This window comes from Sciurus vulgaris, assembly GCF_902686455.1.
Source record: "Sciurus vulgaris genome assembly, chromosome: 4".
NCBI lineage: Eukaryota > Metazoa > Chordata > Mammalia > Rodentia > Sciuridae > Sciurus > Sciurus vulgaris.
Genome location: NC_136464.1, coordinates 24963226 through 24987385, shown reverse-complemented (window position 1 = coordinate 24987385; position 24160 = coordinate 24963226). Strand labels below are relative to the sequence as shown.

The 24160-nt window shown below is 39.8% G+C and overlaps 1 protein-coding gene across 1 annotated transcript in view; it reads left to right on the top strand.

Moving 5' to 3' along the window:
* The window catches only part of CFAP58 (cilia and flagella associated protein 58), a 92883-nt gene extending 72692 nt beyond the window's left edge, over window positions 1-20191 (top strand). The window contains exons 16-18 of the mRNA XM_079137807.1: window positions 9216-9335; window positions 11772-11905; window positions 15620-20191. Coding sequence (XP_078993933.1) covers window positions 9216-9335; window positions 11772-11905; window positions 15620-15731 — 366 coding nt within the window. The 3' untranslated portion in view covers window positions 15732-20191. The remainder of the gene's footprint in view (window positions 1-9215; window positions 9336-11771; window positions 11906-15619) is intronic.
* The last annotated feature ends 3969 nt before the right edge of the window (window positions 20192-24160 follow it).

Sequence of the window (24160 nt, the reverse complement as noted above, 5' to 3'; positions counted from 1 at the left end):
GAGTTACATTCATGTATCTTTGAGATGCAGTGATTCCACTCCTTGGTGTATATTCTGGAAAGACTTTTTCTTGTGAACTCAAGAACATGCATAAGAATATTCATAGCAACACGGTTCATAAACACAAAGCCCTGGAAGCAACCCAAATACCCACTGACAGGAGAATGGATAATTTGTGGAATTCTCACCCAATGAAGTATCAAATGAACTACATGAATAGGACCACACGATAACCATAAGATTTATGGTTCAATAAATCTTAGAACCATAATGTTGAGACAAGCAAGTCAAAGGAAAGTAGACCCACTTGGATATATTTTTATAAAGCTCAAGACTAAATAATGGGTATATGATAGAACTATATGAAAAATCAAGTGATAATAACAGGATTCAGAATGGCATGTCCCTGGATGGTGGTGGCAGGTGTGTAGTCCCAGGGATAGGATGGAGGAGGAAGCACAGTAGCAAGAGTGCTCTGTTTTATAAGTTGGGAGAGGGATTCATCATGAACATTCGCTTTATTATTATGACGTATGTGCTACATATGTTCTTTTGTATGACCTGTAATAAAAATTTCACAGAATGTTGTAGAAAGATATATGAAGGAAGTCTATAAAAGGTACTTATGTCAACAAATCTCAATCACTTTAATTTGTTTGTATTGGTTATGACTACTACTAGTACTATTAATTATTGTCTTAATTACTTGTTCTACTACACAGAATCGTATTATGATTGATATGTAAATTTTGTTAAAAAGACAAAAAACTTTCTTATGAGTTTTAGACCAGGTTTGTTTCTCAAGGAAAAAAATCCCATCAAGACATTTTTATTGGGCGACAATGTAGCTCAGTCATGGAGCACTTGCTTAGCAAGTACAAGGCCCTAAATTGGATCCCCCAAATCACAAAAATCCAAAGCAAGCACAAATGAACAAAAATAAAAAAAAAGAGAAAACCTTTTTTTATTATTTATGAAAGTTGGGCACATTTTACTTTAATTATAATTATTAATGCACGTATCATGCTTCAATCACATCCCTCACTTTCAGCCTCTTTTATTCTCCCCAGGACCCCCCTCATTTTTTTAAAGTTAATATTCTCAAAGAAAAACAATAATAATTAATTGGAAATATATTCTTCAACTCCAGTTTTGTTTTCTTTAAGAAGTGATTTACTAATTTACTATTTCATACAACATCTTTTAAATGTTTATTATCTGTTCAAACTGAATCTTTCCAAGGAGATTGCTCCTGCATATATCATTAGATTTTTTTGTTCCTTTTACAAAAAAAAAAAAAAAAAAAAAAAAAAAAGGCAAAATGCAATTCTATTTTGTCAATTTTTGGGAAAAAAAATCTTTAGAATTAGGTTGTATTTTAAACAATCCCACCTGAATACAATTTGGTTAGGGCAGGAATCCATTCTTATCTCCCTGGTAATCTGATCCCCATCCATGAATTCTTATAATTTACCCTCCCTATCCTATCATATTATGATTTGAACCCAATGATTCAGCTCCGAGGATTAGAATCCAGACCTTTATCATCAGTAAAACCTAAGAGGAGACAAAATATTAGATACTATCATCAGAAAAGGTTTCTGGGGACTGATGAATTCCATCTGTCATCAATTTAACAGATAGGCATCAATAACTATTAAATTCCTCAATACATGTTTCTGTATATTCACAGAAACTCCATTTTAGAAACTTAATCGTCATAGAGATTGACTTCAAGTGGCTTTATCTATTAAATCTGTCCTTTGATAATGAAGACCTCTTCTAATCCATGAAGGCAAATACTACTGTTACCAGTACTCCCCAAGATCCATCTGAAATGTTTTCCTTTCTCTCGCCTACCAAATGGACATCATTTCTACTTTTGAACCTACCCATGTACTGGATATTATTCCTACCACCTCTTGGAGACCTGGCATTACTCAGTCCTTACAATAAGTTAGTTGTTTGTTTTTCTTTAACTAGAGGTAAACTCCTCAGAGTTTCAGACTTCCCTTATCTTTGTATGATAAGTATAAAGCATAGATAAATACTTAGTTGACTTGAATTCCTCTGAATCTATTTCATTAATGGCTTTAAGGAAAGTCAACACTAGCTGGACATGGTGCCATGTGCTTTGTAATCCCAGCGACTCCAGAGGCTAAAGCAGGAGGACTGAGTGTTCAAAACCAGACATCAATTTAGTGAGGTCCTAAGTAATTTATTGAGAACCTATCTCAAAATAAAAAATAAAAAATGGGCTGGGAATATGGCTCAGTGATTAAGCGCCCCTGGATTCAATCTCCAGTACAAAAAAAAAAAAAAAAAAAAAAAAAAAAAAAAAAAAAAAATCAACACTATCATGATTCACTATGAGCAAATACCTCACATGCACTCAATTACTAGGTAAGATTCAAAGGTGAAGCAAGCAGTCTAAAAAAAGTTAGTAAAAAAGTTTAGACTAATCTAGGGAATTATATACTTGTGCAGAATCTCAGAAATATGTATTTGCATTTTGGAAATAAAATCCTTTGCAAAAGGATCTCAAGAAAATTTGTGTTGCTTATATCAGAAAGTGCCAGAAGCATTTTTCCTATTGTTGCAAAAATGGTGAAGGTTAGTGCATGCAAATTTCTCCTATGCCTCATAAAACACTTAATCATCTATATCCAGAGCCAAGAACCACTGTGTAACCAACTAGTTTCCTGCTCATGGAGAATTCGGCTGTGTAATTTAGTTTCATCCCCAATTCCAGCATCTCCCACCCTCTCCAGGGGGCTTTACCACTTCATGACATCATAAACAAGATAGGTCCAGGGTTCAGTTTAGCTGACATTTTTGTTATAAAGCCAATAAACAAGAAGGCCCCATGTTATCAGCCATTATTTTTTTCCTTTTCTAAAGATGGATAGAAATGTACAGTTTCTAATTTATTTTTCTGCTAATGAAAACGGGCACTTCCAGATATATTAGGCAGTGTTCTAGAGTTGCACTTATATGGGACTGGGGAGTAATTTGCTTAAAATTTTAAATCTGGCCTTAACTTTTTGTTTAGAATTATGGACAGTCATCGGGGAAATGAAAAGAAACAGAAACCAAGCAAAGGCCAAGACGTATTCTTTAAAAAAAGTTCTGGAAAAGAGTTATGTGTGCAATTAGAATTTCTCTTTAAGGAAGTTGTTTAAAAGCTCAACGTGTTATTCAGTTGAGGAAGGTAGTTTAAGAGGCATGATCATGTTGTTGTATCTATATGGATCAGTATGTACATGCACATACAGGTACTGGTTTCAGAGCCAATTAGTTTAAATACATTTGCAAGTCCGATGAACTAGAAAAAAGTATTTGAAACCACATGAACTATCAGAAAACCTCCATAAACATTTAAATAAAAGATCAAAGCTGTACATCAAGTGATTTCTTGAGTTATCCACAATAAACACAATAGTTTAAAGAGATGAGGCCCACAGTACCAGCTCTCCAGGGAGGAATATGCAATTGCTGCTTGTTGGAAGATATTAGCCAATGGTCTGATCTGAATAAAAGTTCCTAACACAAATATATCTGTGACTCTATTGATATATATGCTACTAAAATACAATGGGCATAGTTTACTGTCAATAAAATTGCAATCAATAAAATTATTGAGCACCCAGACTGAGTCCAGCACAACAGTAGGTAGGAGGTATACATGGAGATCCATCATGCCTCTGACTGCAAAGGCTCATAATTCAATGGGAGAGAAAGAATGAATTCATAAAGATTAAATACTGTAGTAGGTCCACGGATGATGTGTTGACATTCTAAAAAACTGCTTTTCTGTCGATTCTGTGAAGTAGAGTTTTTTTTTCTATTTCAGAAGTAGTGGTTATAAGATCTTTATGTTTTAATCAACTTCATCTTGAATCCACTGAATGAAGTTAGTGCAAAGGCCAGATGGAATATCTTTCCTTGGAGCATCTAGTTCTCTGGCATCTGAGCCGGTGGCTTTTGCCCTGGTGGGTTAGATATGTGAGCATCTCTGCTCAGGAGGAAAGCCTCTTATTTCCCTTGAGTCAGCTGGTCCAAGGGGCCAGGCAATTATTCCCAACTCTTGCCCAGGCAAAATGATGACTCTAGGGTGAGTGGAATCAACACACTGGCATTTGCCAAACATAGATTCGAATGAAAGCAGAATAAATTAGTTCCTCTTGGTCAGTTATTGCTTTGAGGAGGCGAGCTGAGGAAGAAGGGGTGTTGAAGTACATGCTGAATGTGAACAACCTTCTGTCTTCAGCTGAATATACAAAGCAAAAGGCAGAAAGTTTAAACAGACTATGATCATCCAACTGTAGCTGCGTAGGGAAAGGACTTCTCTGAGCACCTCAGTTTCTTCCTCTGAATTGTTCCCAACATAGCATGAATTCTTATTTGCATAGGTTTTTCACAGTGTAGACTTTTAATTTATGTCAGGTAAAATACAAATGCCTAAAGTCTGAGTGATTCTGCATCTGGAATTTCCTTTTGGAGTTGAAGACTGTCTGACATTCTGTCCAACAGAGAGGGTGAAAAGTCTAGGTAGAGAAAATCACTTCAAGGATGGACATTCTATGGTGGTGCTCGTATGCTCAGCCAAAGAGAAAACTAGTCTCTTGGTGTAAATAGTCTAGCTTTATTCCAACATAGCTGTTCATAAAATAGTGAAGCGTGCTACTAAGTAATATGGTTGTGCATTATGAACAAACTCTGAATAAATAAATGCTAACCTGAAGATGCAATCTTTTGTTGGTGAGGAAATAAACTATTTATGATTTTCTTATGATGTTTCATTGACATATGGCGCTTCTAACCAAGTGACGAATTAATTGACTGAGTTTAAAGAGAAATGGATGTGGCTTAATGAAGAAGGACAGGATATGTATTATGAGGCAGCTGGTTCTGCCACTGCTGGCTTATGGAGACAATATACATTGGACAGCTAATGAGTCTCTGTTGTATAAGATAGATTCTCTTTATAATAGAATTGCATGCTTTGTCTCTAAATGGGGTTATTATACACACCATTGCACAATGTTTGAAGAGCTTGGTTGGCCCTTGTAGAGGGTTAGGAGAGAAATAAATTGGAAGACAATCGTACTTAAGACCTTCAATCCATCAAACTCTCCATATTTATCTAAATTACTAGCACGTTCTCCCAAAATAAAAATTTGTATGAGACACATGGTTAGAATGTTAATGCTGACCAGACTTCACTTTGGTTTTATCAGTTAGGGTTTCCACTGGAAACGTACACCAAAATCCACCCACACTAAAGCCTGTCGTGCATTCCAGCCAATGCCCGCCATTGCCGCAACTCTTCCTGCGTCCCACATCACAGCCCCCGACGTCACTTGGCATTCTCTTTCCACAGACACATGGACAACATCTGTCCTGGATTATTTAGCTCTCAGCACTCTTTGACTTTGAGTTCTTAGTTTTAATGGTCATTCAGTTTCTTCATGTTTCTCCATAATTGTGGGCCCTCACTGTGGGGTTGCTCAGTTATTCTTTAAAATAAATCCATTTCAATTCATTCTACAGCTTTTGCAGGGGCAGGGGACTGGAAATAAGTCAGGAAAGAGTGAATGACAGCATCATTCTTAAAGCCTTCGCTCTTCAACACCAAACTAATACACTAATACACTAATACAAGGGGGTATCCTAAATTTGCAGCAACAAATAGATCTCACAAATGAAAGAATGGATAACATGCAAATGACAAAACATTTACAATGTAATCCCACAACATGTTGTTGTGAAACTATGGCAACACTTGACAATGTGACTCAGTGGAGGCAAGAATTAAGCACATATTTAAGGGGTCCTTGGAACGCCCGGTTTCAGAACTTAACACTCAAACTAGGTCATGCGATCATATCAATCAATGAAACCCGAGCCCAGCTTGTACTAAATGCTTCTTTCTTTACATGATTATGGAATAAAATCACCTCCATATTTGATCCTGTAAATATTGTGCTATTTGGCCTTTCCCTTGCTGGCATTGTAATATCATTTCTATGTATTCGCTGCTTTTGTAACAGAACCTCAAAAATTGAGACTAGACAGGTCATGTTAACTCAGGTTATGATGGCGAAAAAGGGGGAAAAGGAGGAGAATCCTGGGGTACCAGGCATGGATCCAAGGTATGGACTGGACTTGAGCACAGAACACTGGGCTGTCTTCATGTCACATGGGTACACTCTGTGATGACCCAATGCCTCTTGAGCCTTCCTGGTCCCCAGGAGAAGTCTGCTCTCCCCTGTAGTTCGGTATTGTAAGCATGTGACCTGAGCAGTGGCCTGGCTGTCTCATTAATATGATTGGTTCTCACTCCATATATAAACTATTGCACTTCCTGAATAAATCCAGTCTGCGTCACAGAACCTGGCTCCCGGTGTCTGAATTAAGGGGCGCCGTTGCACTCACTCCCTTCCCGAGAGGCCAACCCACATTTGACAACACATTCTCTCCATATCAAGACTGCACTTCTTGATAGAAGATGTGGTCAGGGACAGAGTTGGTCGTCTTTTACCTCCTGTACCCTTTACCAGCTTTGAACCTGATGGCACCTTTGGGTTCAGTTCTTCTATTAATGTTATCACGTTGTCTTCAGGAATTTTGTAGCTCAGTTGGATCCAGATTTTCAGAGTGATTGCATGCCTTCCAGCCCCAGAGGGAGAGTTATATGAGAAAAGTGATTCTTGGCTATATCCCAGCTAGGTTTTTGACTGGTTGAGGAACCTTGGATGCACCTTTAATTCCCACTGTGGCCTTGGGATGAAGTGAGGTAACAATAATCACTTCCTCCAAACTTTCTTCCCTGTGTATCTCTACTCCCTACCTACACACGTGAAACATTTCATGGTAAGATGTCTTTTCAGCTTAAGACATTATCATATCCCAAACTAGATTGTTTCCTCTTCATCATTGTGGGGCTTCTCTGCTTTTCTAGTCTGTCTATACTCTGGAATCAAGGAAGGCAGGCTGAAAGAAAGGGACAAAACAGTTTCACTCCACATACGTATTACCCTCTCCAAATTGAATCTTGAAGCCTTGTCAGAGTTGTTATTTTTTCAACAGAGCAGGCGTTAAGTGGCTATAGAAAATAAACTCACCTCCTGATATCTTTCTCATTGCTTGCTATATCCACTTACCGTGAAGATGGCTTTGTAAGGTGTGACAGGAAGATCGCCACTTTCTAATTCTGTTTGTTCAGGTTATCTCTAGCACAGGCTTTTGGGGTTCCTCATCATTTCCGGAATTATGTCTTAAATGGCAAGTACCTTTTTTTTTTTTTAAAAGATATTTCTCCAGAAGTTTATTCTATCCAACCCATTTTATGCTGAAAACACTCTTCTGTAGGTAGAGCTATGTCTTTATAATTAAGTTTCTATAATTTGGCTGAGAGAAAAGAAAAACTGAAACAAATAGCAACAGTGCCTAGTTAATGAATTTTACCCATTTTTTTTAATGGTTTTTAAGTGCCATGGCAAAAAAAAAAAAAAAAAAAAAATAGATTATTTGAGGACAATGCCAAGATTACTTAGTTCTAGGTAGAAATTAGTTTCCATTTGACTGGATGTTTTATTTAACAAGAATCCTTATATTTATTTTTTTTTAAATGTAATTATCATAAGGAAGTAAATATGTACAAAGACTAACGAGTAGCCACACTAGTCTTTATCAATGTTTACTCAAATTATTGTGCTTTAGAGATTTAGGACTGTAGAATTAGGAAAATGTCTTTGCTTGTATGTGATACCTGAAAACACATGACCATCAATTAAACTCTAGGATACAAATGAGCATTCTGTATTGTTTATTGTTTATATCCATTAGTATGGGAACCTGATCTGCTGAGGGTTCCAGGGAATCCTTTACCTTACAGTCCTACAAATTTGCCCAATTTGCCTCATTTTCCTGGTTTTTACCAAACCCATCCCTCAACCCACGTCCAGATTTTTTTTTCTTACCACATCAGCGTATTTCTTAAAGGACTGACTTTCTTCAACCTGTGGCTTCTGCTCCCCAGATGTTCCTGCAGCCTTTCAGAGTGTGATCAGCCATGAAGTCCCAATGACCATGCCAAAGGCTGTTGGCAGTCCTTCTGCTGCTTCTGTGTACCTCACTTGAGGCCACTGTCCACTCAAATCATTCCTCCTTTGTAAAACATCTGCCTTTTCTTGGTTTGGGGACTGTTTACAGCTCTCTCTCATTTCCTTTCTCTGATTTCTCTTCCTTACCTGCCCCTTTTATCCTTATTCTCTCAAAGATCCAGCGGTTCTGACCCAGCTAGTCAGTTGCTCCTCAATCCTGGCCGGCGTTTTAGCTCCTCTCCCAGATACCCCAGAGGGTTCAGCATGACTTTACCCTCTGATTGGCAGGAACCTTTCCCTGAAGGACATCTGCTCCTCTTCTAGCCTCCCTGCCTTCATCACTATCACCTCTCCCCTTCCTGACCGCAGGGCCCCACATTAGAGACTCTGGAGTCACTTTGGCCCCGCCCTGTCCTTCCTCACTTGTCTGATCATTTACTGCATCCCCGAGATTCTCCCTCCGCACTGTCTTCATATGTGCTTCCCTTCCTTCCTCGGAGCCTGAGAGACAGCTTTCTTCATCCTCTGCTTGTGCTGGGCCCCAGACAGTCTCTGCCCTCTAGACTTATTCTTCCAAAGACAAACGCAGGCATAGCTCATCCTTGGTGTCCAGTAGCCTGAAGGATGTGGTCCCAAACACAGCCTGGTCTCACCCTGTGCACTTCTCACTGCTCTTGCCCTGTGCTCTGGCCTAAGCTGGACCCACTGTAGCCCTGTACTATCATAGAACTTTGGCCTAAAAAGTTCTTTTCTCTCTTAGCTTGGGGGAAACTCCTACTTGTGTTTAGAGGGGACACTCACATGACATTTTTGCAAAACCTCCCCCAGCAACTCAGTCCCAGTTACTGCCTGCTTTCATTGGTTACAATACTTTGCTGAGATCTCAGTCATGTGACCCTGTGTCCAGGTAAAGAAAGGGACTTTCACTTATTCATTTGTCTTGTTATTAGTATCCAAGTACTGAGCATATCCTGGGCCCTGGATATGGGTTGGTTTGACTCATGCTGAATGTAGTTAGGCCCCGAAGCATCCCCAGGGCCTGGGAAAGTTGCTTTCCCTGTTTGGCATGACTGTTTATCCCCGCTCTGGGCTTATGCTCTCCACCAGGAAAAGGAGAAGCTGTACGTGGAACTGAAGCACATCCTGGCCCGGCAGCCGGGCCCTGAAGCTGCGGAACAACTCCAGATCTACCGGCACACCTTGCGGGAGAAGACCAAGCAGCTTAAAGTAAGTGGCAGACTCTGATCTTGGCTGGTCAGAGGGTGTCTACATTTAAGGGACACACCTGGACCTGTCCACTGCAGTGGCACAGTGAGCTGGTCTCCCATATGCCACGCTCTAACCAGATCTGCTTTCTTGGAGCTCATTGAACTCCACGATTCTCCATTTCCAGAAGTAGATAAGCATGTGAGTGAAGAGTCGGGGGAAGAGAAGATGAAAGTCATGGCAATGGAAATTTGGGGAGACAGGGTTTATGTGTATGATTGCAAGATGATTTAGAGAACTTGAATGGAGGAAAGGACCAGTGCAGACCTTTAACAACCGAAGCTGAACCCCATGCCAAAGCAGGTTTCTGCTGTTCCAGCGGAAATGAACTCAAAGCGCAGGCTCCTCCCCAGCACCCACGCCCTTGCTTCATGACCCTGTGTCAGATGAGTATCCATGAAAGGGAAATAAAATCATGCAAGAATTTTGTTAGCATAATTCCCTTCTGACTGACAGAAGAGCTGCAGATGGGGAGATAGGCTATTTTACTATTCTACATGCCTTCTGTAAGTTTTCTCAAAAATCATCTGTGCTCATAGGATGTTTTGAGCTTTACCCCCTAAAGAAGTATTCCATGTTCTTGGTGTGCCAGGGAAGTTTTGCACCCACACAGTCACACGATGCAGCACCACCCACTGACCTTCTGGTACTTACCTCCCCAGTGAGGGTAATCGTCATTGTTTCTGTACCTGGGATAAAATAGATGCCGCCCTACTGATAGAGCACTAGCCTTTCAAAAGTAGGGCTTTGTATAATAACGTCCTTTTAGTATAAAGGGCAGAAGAAACAGAAGTCTAATTAGAACATTGATTTCCAGATTACTCTGAATGTTCATTTCATGTGAATATTCTGAGACATAATTTGAGTTTTTTGCATGAGGCGTATGTTTTTGAATATTTTTGTTCCTTGAAACAATTGAATATTTCAAAAAAAATAGAAAATTATTTTCTTGTTTTCTCAGGATGAATGTAGATTAGAAAAGTGCATGTCTTATCCTCACTTAGCTCTGGATGGCTCTCACGCGGACCTTCAGTTATTTTAACCCTTTATCTCAGGAAATCATGTTTTTGCTCAGAATGAAATATTCTCAAGGAGGTGGTACCCCAGATGTCTGGACAGCTCAACACCATTATCTGGACTCCAAGGAAATTCCTCAATCATTGTTTAGAAATAGGATCTTTGTTTCTAGACGTTTAACTATTGAGACAGGTTTTCTTCCAACATGAAAACCACATTCTTGAGCTCATGAGAGTGAAGTCAGAATCATTTTCACAGAAACAAAGAAGAAAAGAGTTGGGAAGCAGATGAACACCCAAAAGGTGAATCTCTCCCTTTTATGCAGATCTTTAAAACAGTGAGCAAGAGGAAAAATAAATGGCATCTCTTGCATGCGCCTTAGAACAAAAGGCTGCCTTTCCTGGCTTGGTTTGGTGGGAAGCACACCTAGCTCCGGCATGCTTTCTGTCCAGTCTGGATGAATCAGTTCCTACTCTTGTCCAGCATGAGACCAGCAACATTTATTGCACATAGCGGTGGCTTCTTATCACAGCCTGTCTCACGCTGGGCTCTCCTGTGCACACGTAATGGCTCTGTTTCTTAGAGGTAAGGGTCCCAGTGCTACAATGAAGGGGGAACTATCAATAGCCCTGAAGTACACAGGAAAGAGGTCACAGGCATTTGGCAGAATGACCTTGCCAAACACATAAATTAAATGCCTAGTTGGTGGTGGCAGGATGATTTCAGAATAATTCTTGCTGGGCGCGGTGGCACACGCCTATAATCCCAGAAGCTTGGGAGACTGAGGCAGGAGGATCATGAGTGAGAGGATCAGCAACTTAGTGAAGCCCCAAGCAACTCAGGGAGACCCTGTCTCTGAATAAAATATAAAAAGGGCTGGGGAAGTTGCTCAGTGGTTAAGCACCCCTGGGTTCAATCCCCCAAATTAAAAAAAAAAAAAAAAAGAATTCTTAACATAATCTTCTAATGAATCACATTCCCAAGTGATATTTTTCTTGAGGTTTTTTTTTTTTTTTAAAGGCTTTAAAAGTAGTTTTAGACTATGTGTCTGGGAGTTTTTCTGTGTCCAATCACAGTATTCCTTGAAACACATACCATCCATCTTAGCCAGTTTGAATGTTTCTGGAGAGTTCTCCTTTTTAATCAGGGGAATGACATCTCATTTAAGTTTGTTACTGGATTATGAGCCTTGAGCCTTCAGCCCTCAGCCAGGTGTTGACGCAGTCACGGACTCATGCTGGGAAGCATGCAGATTACCTGTTAAACCTGGGCATTGTTTTGTGCTTTAGCTCCACTGAGGTAAATTAAAAAGGATTTTCAGAAAAGGATGTCGTCTCACTTGGGATCTTTTGGCTAATGCTGCTTTATTTGCCGCGTTAGGTTTTGTCTTCAGAATTGAATATGTATGAGTCACAGAGCCAAGAATATAAGTATGAGATCGAGAAACTTGGCAATGAACTGATGAATTTAAAGAAGAAATACCTGGCTCAGAAACGTAAAGAACTCATGGAGAAGTAAGAATTGGTCAAATGTTCTAATTTCGTTGTACTGATTATCTGCTCATAAGAAAATATTTGGTGAATACTCACAGAGTTGCAGCTTTCTTTAGGATAAACTAAGTTGCAGGGTGAACAAATGACATTCCACAGGACACTGGGACACAGGACACTGAGTTTGGATCAGAGCAAGATCGGTGTCTCATCCAATCCTGAGGGCCCTACTTAGGACCCTAAAAGGGATCCACTAATATCTGCTCACCTATGGATCCAACATGGCACAGGGAAGCATACTATGATGGCCCCCACACTCTATCACAGTATGGAGATAACCAACCATGACTATGTTTGCAAATGAGGTTCAAAATCAGCCTTGTACAGGCTGAAACATATTTACAATTAAAACCATAATTAAACATATTTACAATTAAACATATTTACAATTAAACATATTTACAATTAAACATATTTACAATTAAACATATTTACAATTAAACATATTTACAATTAAATTTTGCCAAGGGAGCAGAGCTTAATAAAGCCGTTCTTTTAAATAACACAGCTGTACCACTGTGATTCTAACAGTTTCTACATTTTAGATCAACTGTCTCTGAAAGATCTTCTGTCTACTGACTTACTTCAGTATCTGTGGTGGGGCTGACGTGAGTTTGTCTTTTCCTAGCAGATGACAATGCAAACGTGAGGTTAACATTTTGGGGTTCAGAAGTAAACCTTCCCTCTCTTTGTTATTATCATTTGCTTGTTTCCAGGGTGAGGGGTGTAGGCTGGGGCATGTGTATGAATCAACAGGTTTGAAACTTGTTTTGAATGCATGACATTGCCATTTAATTCTGTATGACTCATATGATGGGTTGAAAGTCATATTTGGTATTTCATCCATATGGATGTTTCAGGGACATGGTGAAATATGGTTCGAGTTCATCTGCCCATGATCTGTTAGTGGCAAACTGCATATAAAGTAACTGGATGCAAATTCATTTGCCAGTAAAAATCTGCCCTTCTTATAAATCAGAATATTCCCCCATTCCTCATGCAGATGCCAACTTCTTGGTAGAGTAAAATACTGCAGTAATTCAGATATGTCTGTCTTAATGGGTGGGCTAGCCACTGTAGAAATCAGAATCTCAAGTGACGTTTTAGAAAATATACAAGTTCCCAGGCTCCGTTTCCAGATATTTGGATCCAGCAGGCTCTGGTTGGGCCTCAGAAATGTATGATTTAACAAGCCCAGCAGATGATTTTCATGTACACGGAGTTTGAGAATCACCGAGATTCATGATGTGAATTAAACTAATAGTGTAGTAGCAACACTATAGGCTTCTCTGAGGACGTGGAGGCACTGCATATAAAATGTCAACATGGCCAGTTCCCACGTGAGGCTGGTGACTAGCTGAGTGGTCTTGAAGCTTTTTCATTGTTCTCACTGATCAGTAAAAGATTCTTGAACTTTCAGTTTCCCTCATTCATATATATAATTTTTAAATAAAACTTTTTTAGAATAGTTTTAAATTTACCTCTGATATATTTTAATTTACAAATTACTTGCAGATCTTATCATCATTTTGCAACTTGATAAGGTGTAGTTTTTTTTTTTTAATTTTAAAGATAAAAGTATAAGTAGAATCTCCAATACTTTCCTTCTACCAGATCATTCTCACTCATCTTCAAGGGTTTACAAACCTTAGCTGAAGACTAGTGGTCTAAAGGACACAGTTCTCAATGGCTGGCTTGGCCAAATGGTAATTTATCTTCCTAGAGCTAGTTCAGTTCCCTGCCTTTGCTCTGGGATTTGGCTTCATCTTCTTTGACCTTACTGACCACCCCGTTGTTTGCTGGACACAGCATGTTGAGTGACCTCTCTGCTGGCTCCGCCCTACTCAATGGCCCATCCACTAGGACTGCTGCCCCAGCCCTATGCCATTGATGGTTATTTAAATTTAAATAAATCACACTTAAGTCAGATTACAAATTTGGTTCCCTAGTTGCTGTAGCCAAAAGTCAAATGCTCAGTAGCCACATGTGCCCAGGGGCTAGATACAGGGCTTTTCCATTACTGCAGAAAGACCTACTGAGGGACGCTGCTCTGGAGTCTTTTCCTGCACAGTCCTCTTCTTGTGTTTAAATGCTCACCACTTGTAGCCACTCTGACCTGCTTAGGGTTCCACTGGTAGATCTATCTGGTTGGGGGATCCATCCACCGGTAGACAGACGAGTTCCTAGGAGCACAGCAAAAAAAAATTAAGGTGCTGAAGAAAAATATGCAGAGGCAAGAACGAAAGTGCTGAGAAGGTTTAGACTGGAGGGAAGAAGGCTGCAGGGAGTCATTATAATGGTCTATAAATACATTAAAAAGATAATGCAAAGGAGACAGTATTCCCATTAGTCAGCTTAGACCAAGCCAGAAGCATTAAGCCTAAGTTCCTTCCGAAAGGAAAATTTAGGTTATTTAAGGCAAGAGAGTGCTGGGGAAGGGGGAGCAGGCGCTGCCCGCGTTAAGACCAATCACAAGCCAGACAAGTTGCCAAAGTATATGGAGGAGCCCTCTTTGCTGGATCCACTCAAGGATAAAGCTTTTGTCCTATTTGTGGAGGATGGTTTTTCACAATAATGAAATCAGTTCTGCTAAGAGACAGCTGGGTTGATTACCCAATCCTCTCCAGGATCTTTCCAAATGGAATAATCTAGACTCCTCCCTGTGGATGTTCTCCCCACACATGCCCTTTATAAAATAGCAACTCATATCATTTTTACCTTTCCTCCTTCTCTCATTTTCCCCAGACACCCTTTTTATCACTTGCTGGTCCACACTCACACCCCTCCTGCTCCTGACTCCCACACCCCAGGCCCCCCGGCTGGTCTAGAGTTTGCAGTACCAGTAGGATTCTTTTCCAAAAGGCAGAATTCATTCCCCTAGGGTAAATCATCATAGTTGTCTGAGCTAATTGATTTTGGTTTTAGTCGTAGTTTAATTTGCTTAATTTTTGTTTAAAATGGATTCCATTGGTGTTTTCTGTAAGACCCTTAGTGACACAATAGGGAACTTGTATAAATCTAAGCTAACTCTTCAGGTGTGTGTGTGTGTGTGTGTGTGTGTGTGTTCAAAGGAGATCCATATGGAAAACACATTGTAGATTTTGGGGTATGATTCCTTTGATCTGTTCTAAAAAAAATACTTATTTATCTTCCCCAACTTCTGTTGGATCTTAAGCTGTTTCGAGTAATAACTGTTGCTTGTCTGGAGTTAAGGGAAAATTTTTATTTTATAAATGTCCAATTTTGATGAAGATACCTCATTTATAAGTTTCACCAGAACTTTGGAATGTACCAGTGAATAAATGATGAATCTGTCATTATAATTGAGTCAAGAGAAAGATTCTTCTGACTGATCTTTGGGACTAAACAAATGTTTTTTAAAACAGAAAGATGATTACAAGTCAGAAAGCCACTGAATTCCCAGTGTTAGAGCGATAATGAGGTCCTCTGTTCATATTTAGATCAACATTAGAGAGCACATTTCACATTTAATTGTCGTTCTCTGATTCTGTTATCAGCAAACACCTAATTAGATTTACACAACCACCTCATCTAAAACTAGAAACTTTAATCAACATTGTTTCTGGTGACAAACTAACCCTTGGAACTTACTAGAATATCAAACTTAGAAGAGGAAATAGATGTTAAGGAAGTTAACTCTCGCCTCCTCTCTTACAGAAACAAGAACAGGATACCCATGGACAACATCATCTCAGTGGCCAAACCCACAGGGCCTCGCTTTACCGGGGGTGGATTTCCCCTCAACAAGACATCCAGAGCAAATTCTTAACTGGAAGCTGCTGGCTGGGTCAGGTTAAACAGCTCATGAAATTTGCTCTGGAACATTTTGGCAGAATCTCTTTTATATTCCTTGGATCAGACTTATTTAGGGAAATCAGGTGACCAGATTCCAGGATGGAAAGGAATGTGGAACTATCATAGTCATGGAAGAGTGAAGATGTTTCACTTGGACCGTGGATATTGGCAGATCATTTTTCTATTCAATCAGGCTGCCATATTACACAAAGCAGACCTTTTTGTTGCAACCACATCAGTTGATTTGAAATGTACCAGTTTTAGATACTCTGTATCAATGAAGCTTTGGATCTTCATTTCTTTATTATAGATATCTGTACCCTTGAAGGTTTTATATTTTAAAATATTTTTGAGATGCAGTGCATCTCCTTCTCATTACTAAGAACATATTTTTAATTATTCTTCATCAACGAGTCATTGCACGATGTGAAAAAGAAGAGCAGACTCTCAAGAACTTAAAAATGTTTTGAGAAGGATATCTATGTGGAGTTTCTTTTCAGGCCTGAGGTAGGAAAATCTATTCCAAAGAGACATGCCAATAAACAAGCATAAAAAATAAAAAAGAACCTTTATAGAGATTCTGATCTTTGCTTTGGTAGAGAATGTAATTAGAGTTTAAAACTACCTTGAGAAATGTTTAACATAAGGATTTGATTCAGAGGAACCAAGACTGAAATGAAGGGGCGGGGCTGGCATCTGGGATTCTCCTTTCTAGGCCTCCTGCTTGAGGATGGAGCTGTTCAGCACTGGGATCCGTTTGGCTCTCAAGCTGCCAGACAACATTTTAACCCATTGAACCCACTGTGTTTACTTTTTGTCAAAGCCACATTTATTTGGGCACCAGTTCACCTTTTCACATTGTGTGAGGACACACCAGCCACCTCTCTCACAATAGCTTGATCTCTGTAATTTTTAAAATTGTTGAGTAGTAAGTCACTCAGGAGGAACGAGAACAGTGTCAGTGGATCTGTAGAACATTCCATTTGCACACAGGGACCAAGATTCCCCCCTTGAAAACAATAGTGTTAATGACCCAAGATGTTTGTTCAGACTATACAGGGAAGTTGGATCCTCTGGATATCCTATGGCCAGTGTCCTCTGTCAAGTGGGAGTCTCCAGAAGCAGACCAAAGATGTTGATGGTCCTGAAGGTAATATTTTATGAAGTCATCCCAGGAAAACCAGGAAGAGAGTGGAGAAATGAGACAGGCAAGGGAAGGAAGTCAAACAAGGATGTGATCTCAGGTTCAGTTCCATGATAGACGACTTTGGCTCCATCTTGCAGGGAGCTCTAGAGACCATGTCATAACATCCCAGCGTTCTCCCCATCAGGGTTAAGGGAGTTGAGGTATTTATATCCCCATGCTGTCAATCATTGATCAAGGACTGCTCTGGAGGGACCCTCTGGTTCTCTGCCGACAAAGCAGGTTCTTGCAGCTTGGTGGCAGCAATTGGACAAAATCTGCAGGTGGTGAATGTTAGAAATGAGGGTGGTAAGGGTCAGGTAGTATCATCCTCTGCTGCTTCTCCCAAATGGGCCCAGTGAAGGAACTCTGCAGATAGAGAGCAACCTCCATTGTACATGGTGACCCTATGGTGAGGTGTGCTATCAGTGATTGGGCACTATAGGAAGTATGTGAAGGTCCCCTAGAGAATTTACCAAGAGCGCTTGAATCTAAAAAAATCACAGTGGTGCCATTTCCATTTTTGAAAAGAAAAATGATGATATATTCCCCGAGCCAGCTACGTTCTGTTTAGACAGAAGAAACAACACTGAAGATTTCCCCATCATTCCAGAGATGTTCTAAAGTAGATCCATAAGCGAACTTCATTCTGAGTTCTTGGGTGGCTTCATGAGGGGTTCACTTCTCTCGGGGAGTAGAATCTGGGGTTCTTGACTTTATCTCAGTATGGTGAAGACTCTGAAGACTGCTTCTGGATTCAGAGCCTGGCTCATTGTAACAAAGGGTTGAAGATTGAATGAGTTAACGTATGTAAGCGTAGAACAATATCAGGCACACAGTGATGGCTCAATGAACATCTGCCATGGTTATCATTACATGAGAGGTGCCTAATCCTTTTTGTTATTTATTTTTATTTTTTAGTGAGAGAGGCCTAATGTTTTGAAATTAGAGATGAAAGGTTGTTATATACAATGTATCAACTATAAAAGTGAGTCTAATCTTCATTATAGGGTTGAGAACACCAAAATGTCTAGATGAAGCTGGATTTTGTAATATAATTTATAATTGAATATCTTCCAGAAATGGCACATCAAGTGCCTTATGAAAAATTCTCTATATTTCTTATAGTATGGTCTGGGGACAAAGTGCTCTTTGAGCTTCAATTTTTTTCCCCCAGTACATGATCTCACTAAGTTGCTGGCCTCTAATTTGCAATCCTCCTGTCTCAGCCTTCCCAGTAACTGGGATTACAGGTCTGAACCACTGTATCTGGCTCCTTTCACCTTCAGAAGTCAGAGCTTTCAATCTTTCTCCAGTCAGCAGAGGGAAAGACCCTGGTGGCCTCTGCCACCATCTTGTTTTTTTCCTGCATGTAATGGAGCAGGGTGGTCTGCCTTTGCTGTGGCAGAGGTCCCAGGAGCTAGGATGGAAGAGGGTTCTGAGAGCTGATGGGGAGCTCGAGTAGATGCGGTTTGCTTATGTTCAAAGGGAGGAGCAGTGAGTTGAGGCTGGGAAGGGGGGGGTACTGTCACTGCCTCTCATTTATGCCACCTCCCAATTGCCCGGGGTGTTCTAAGCAATAACTGTTTAGGTGCAGGTGTTTCCATGGACAAAAAAGAGCTGTTAAAAACACTGAGATTTGCAAATCATTAAAGATAACTGTGAACTCGCAGTGGGCTGAGGTGCTTTTAAAATCACAAATTTCAGCTGCATTGTAGAGCAACATTAGGGGATCATACAGTAGCATGATTTTACCCTAGGGTTTTCTGAGTTTCAGAAAGAAGTCCTGTTGCTAAACCATCTATTGACTCCCAATTGGGCTGGTGGGGAACTGGTATGGTTTCCCTGTTAATAGAGAGGGGCATGATAAAGGGGACTCCCTGGTCATTATTTGCTGATCATTGCTTCTCAGCGACTGCTCTTATAGCCAGGTTTTTATTGTGCTTACCTCTGAAAAATTGCTCAGAGCAAAGGTTTGTTGTTGTGATAAGCCACAGAGACCGTGGTAGTTGTGCTAGGAAAAGATGGCAGCAATTCTCCCTGTCATGGCTGTAATTCTGCTATAAAAATTTACCCAGAGTTGATAATTATCATTTGGTTTCCTGATTTGCACAGAAAGATTCTGAAGATGACCTGGGACAAGAGAACCCCAGGAAAATACTCCAAAATGAATTTTGAGTGGGATGGCATTTCAGATGCGGGACCATTTGAAGAAAAGATACTATTGCTCCCTTAAACATGATCAATTATGTGGAGATCTGGATGGGATAGAAGCAAAGGGAGAGCATTTTAAAATATTAAAATTGTCATAACTTAAAATATATCTCACCATTTTCTTTGTAATAGGTGGAAAATATTTTTATTGCATTATCCATTTTGAACTTCTAATTCAATGCCGTTTTAGTATACCATTTCTCATATCTATTATTTAAAAGTTCCATTAGGGTTTTGTGATCCATTAGAATTTTATAACAGTAGGAAATGTGGCATCAACAGGGTACCATTCTTCTTTTTTATAATTACAAATAGATTTTTTTTCTTATTTTAAAGTACCTGATTGTTACAGAAAATTAGAAAATAAATATAGATAAGCAAAAAGAAAAAAAAAAAAGGTCATCATTAATCCCACCACACGTTGGAACTTCCGGTTTCTTGATTAACACTCAGCTTGCTCTCCTGGGTTGGCTGTAATCAATTGTTCACACTCTCCACTTGTTCTGATGGGTCAGTGCTTGGGTTTTTTAATAGTTAAATATTTTGAATATTTATTTGAAATACGACTGTTTTATACTTCCTTCTGGACCTTTAGTAAGTATACACATGCTTATATATAAATGTATAGTTTGGTAAGTTTTGACAAATGCATATGCCAAAGTAACCTCTGCCAGAATCATCCCCCGCACTCACCTCCCAGAATACCCTTTTGCCCCTTGGCAAGTCAGTATCCCCAGCCCCATCCAGCTCCAGAAATTGTGGATCTGTTTTTCATGATTATAGATTAGTCTTGTCTTTCCTAGAGTTTCATATAAATAGAACCATACATTATGTACTCTCTTGTGTCTGCTTTATTTTCAGGTTGTACAGTGCTTTCTGTGATTCATCCATGTTTTTGTGTGTATTAACAATTCACTCATTTTTATTGCAGAGCAACATTCTATTATATGGAAATAACACTATTTATTTTACCTGTTGGTGGGAACTTGAGTAGCCTCTGTTTTTTAGCTTGGATGAATAAAGATGCTATGAACATTCATGTACCGGTCTCTATGTGGACATGTGTCTATGTGCATCTCTCTCTTGGGTAGATACCAAGGAATGGAATCGCTGGATCAAAGGGAGAGGGCACATTTAACTTGCTAAGAAACTGCCAGACTGTTTCCCTGATGGTACCATTTTACATTCTTCCAACAACGTGTGGACTCCAGTTGCTCTGCATCCTGGTCAGTGTTTGGCAGTGTTTTATGTCATTCTAACTGATAGATGTTGGTATCTCAACGTAGTTTAAATTTCTATTTCCGGATGACTAATAATGTTAAGCCTCTCTTCATGTGATTTTGATTGTTCATAAGTCTTATTTTGTGACAGGTTTTTCAAATCTTTAGTCCATTTTAAAATTTTCTTTTTAGGTTATAAAAGTTCTTTGCATAGTGTGCATACAACAAACCACTCAGTTTGTGGCTTATCTATTTTTTATTTTCTGTTGGTGGTACTGGGGATTGAACCCAGGGCCTTCTACTTGCTGGGCAAGTGCTTTACTACTTATCTACATCCCCAGCCTGTGGTTTACCTTTTCATTATTTTGAATACCTCTTCATGTATTTTGAAGAGCAGACATTTTAAATTTTATTATGGTTCTAGTTATTCTTATTTTTCTTACGTGCCTTGTACTTCTATTGTCCTAAGTTATGTCTGCCTCCTATGAGACAGTCATGATTTTTTTGTCTGTATTTGTCTCTAAAAGTTTATTATGGGTTTGGCTTTTACATTTATATTTATGATTCATTTGGAGTTATTTTTATGTATGGTATGAGGGTCAAACTGAAATTCATTTCAATTTTTTTGAAGTCTACATTTTTTCCCCCGTAGTCACTCTGCTGTGCAATAGCTCATAACTCTTATTCCTCCTGTCTAAGGGAAACATTGTACCCTTGAATCAGCATCTCCCCATTCCCTTTCCCTGCCCTCCCCAGCCCTGGTAAAACCATTGTTCCACTTTCTACTTCTACAAGTTCAACAAGATCATACGGTATTTATCTTTCTGTGCCTGGCTTATTTCACTTGGCGTAATATCCTCCAGTTTCAACCATGTTGTTGCAAATGGCGAATTTCCATCCTTTTTAAGACTGAGCAGTGTTCCATGTGTATGTGAACCATTTTCGTTGTTCACCCATCCATCAGTGGGTACTTCAGTTGACTCTGAATGGTGTTGCAATGAACGTAGGCAAGCAAATATTGCTTTTTAATTTCAACCCACACCCTTTCGATTATAGCTGTTTAATATTGAGCCAGTTAAACAGCCTCTTCAGCCTTAGGATTCTCATTTGTAAAATGGGTATAATACTACCCCTGTCATAGAATTGTTATGATGATTACAGGAAACCAAAAGTGATATTTGCACAGTGTATGTGGTAGGTGCTCAATGAATGTTAGCTTTATTATTATCTCAGAGTCACCTCCTTGCTCCTAAAAAATAGCCTGGGAAGTTTTAAAATATTGTTCTAAGTGGTCAGGTGAATGGGTAATAAGCATCAGAGAAGCTGCTTAACTTATCTGAATGGCTGTGGTCAAGAATCTTCCCTGGGTTATGAGGCTTTACATTATGCTCTTTAAATAGATATTAAAAGATTGGATGGCTATTAAAGTATATTGTGTCAATTCTGTCTCTTTCACATAAGTGATCAGTCTTTTTTATACTTCATATTAGACAGAATGCCAGGAACTCTTTCTTCTGGTTCCAAAATAACACTGTTCGTTTCTATGACTTGAACAAAAAGTCCCTTTCTTCCTTCCCACTATGACGGTGCCAGGGAATTTAGTAAGTGTAACAATAGCAGTAATAGCCACCATCTCAGAAACTTTAAAAACCTGGATATCTGGACACACCCCATAGTCTTTGGGAATGGTATTTACATCCTCAAACCTGTCTGGATGTGAGAATCACCTGTGGAACTTTTGATAATACTGATGTCTGAGTCCCTCCTGAGAGATCCCGATTTCATTGGCCTGGATGTGGTGTGGACATCAGGAACTTTGAAAGCTCCCAGAGGTTCTGGTGCTCAGCCAGACTTGAGCATTGCTGCTTTCCAGACAGTACCTGCTGGGAGAAACCCCTGTTCACATGCTATGGAGCATCACTACAGAGTGAAGAAGCCACCTCCTAGGTCACAGAACTTGATTTCTAGAGGCAAGGCTTGAACCAATGAGCTTTGTGATTAATCCTACCATGCCCCACATCATAGTTTATTCCGGTCTTCCTGAATCCTGCCTTTTCTTCTCTGTACCCTCTGAACTCTTCCCCATGGTCAGCAAACTTCCATATATTCTCATATGGAACTTTCCTCTGAGTGGAAGTTTCCCTTCCTCTCCTGTCCTAATGGAGACTTGGCTGGCCTCTGCTTCCCTGTAGCCCTCCTGAATGGAGACCTTTTTCTTGTTAAATATCACATGCACCACCCTCTTGAGGTCTTGAGGATCTGTGGGATGGGAACCACACTCACTCTGCATTACTACTTTCATATATTATTCTTCTCTTTTCAACATCATTGTGTGTGTGAAGATGGACCATCCAGCTGTACCACCCACCAGTCCTTTGAATTGTATCCACCTACCGGCTCACCTCCTGGGCACCCTCCTCATACCCCAAAGTCCTTACTTGTCAAGGCTGTCATTTCAGGAGATCTGTGATGGCCACATGACTCCGTTGGTGGTGCTCACCTTTATCTTTTGGTTCAGGTAGTATCAGTCAAGTTTCTCCACTGTAAAATTACAATTTCCCCTTTCACCACTCTTTTCCTATTCTTTGAAAGCAAGTCAGTAATTCTGGCAACACCTTCACCTGGAAAGGGGTGGTAGTTATTAAATTCAACCAAAGAAGATACTTTCTATACTGCTTCAGATGAGGAAACTGAGACTGAGGGAGGCTAAATAAATTTCCAAAGGCCACACATAAGCATATGCTAATGATGTTGGCTTACTACTTAAATAACTTAGAGTCATCTAACTTGTATTTTTGCAGACAGCCTTTTGGCGGGGAGATAGTGTCATTGAAATGCTTTTAAAAAGAAAACATCCAGATAAAATGAAAATACATGCTCTCAGCAAGATACTTACCCACTCCTGCAGGCCAGAGTGTAGGGCAATAGTAATAAAGCTTTGTTTGGGTTCCAAACAAAGCTCATCATTGTCGTAAGAACCACCGTACCTCCAGATTATAGAAAAGAAGATTTGAGAGAAGTGGATTCCAACTCATGTTTTGTGGTGTGGGTCCTGCTTGCAGATGTGTTTTATTTGGCCTACATCATGTTTAAATCTATTTTCAGATTTGATTGGCAGCTTTCAAAAACAGAGCAATTTCACACACAAATCCAGATGGAAGGTTTCTTTTGTAGGTTGAAAAAATCTGGCAATGTTGGATTGTCATTCATCTATGACAGTGGTCACATGGTGCCAACTCACTGCTGCTGCCCATGAACGAGCTGCTCTCTGGTCCCTCTTAGTCCCTCGTAGCCTACCAGTGTGATCTTTGCCTTTTGTGACTATCTGAGCCCAACACTCCGCTGATCACTATTCCCTGTTGGTTGGGGGGTTACCAACTCAGAAGGGGAATGGCATTTTCTATAGAGCTCCTGTTTCTTATGACTTGACTCTAGGAAACAGTCTCCAGCAACCGTAAGGTAGAACTTTCTACAGATGTTTTCAGACTGGCAATGCAGAAAGCTGCCTCACATATGGTGACTTTCTAAGTATTTAAGTGGAGTGGGAGGAGAAGATCATGGATCAGGGTTATCAAAGACAGGATTTGTGCACTGGAGAAAACTTGGAGCAGAGACATCAGGGGAAGCACTTCCAACACAAATATTATGCAACTTCATTTTCTTGAAGAATTTAATAGACTTGATGGAATGAATGGTAATTCTACTCATAAAGAAGTAATTGTACCTAATAACTGATTATATGTGGGAAGACCTCATTAAAACTCCTGATGTTAAAAAATACCAGAC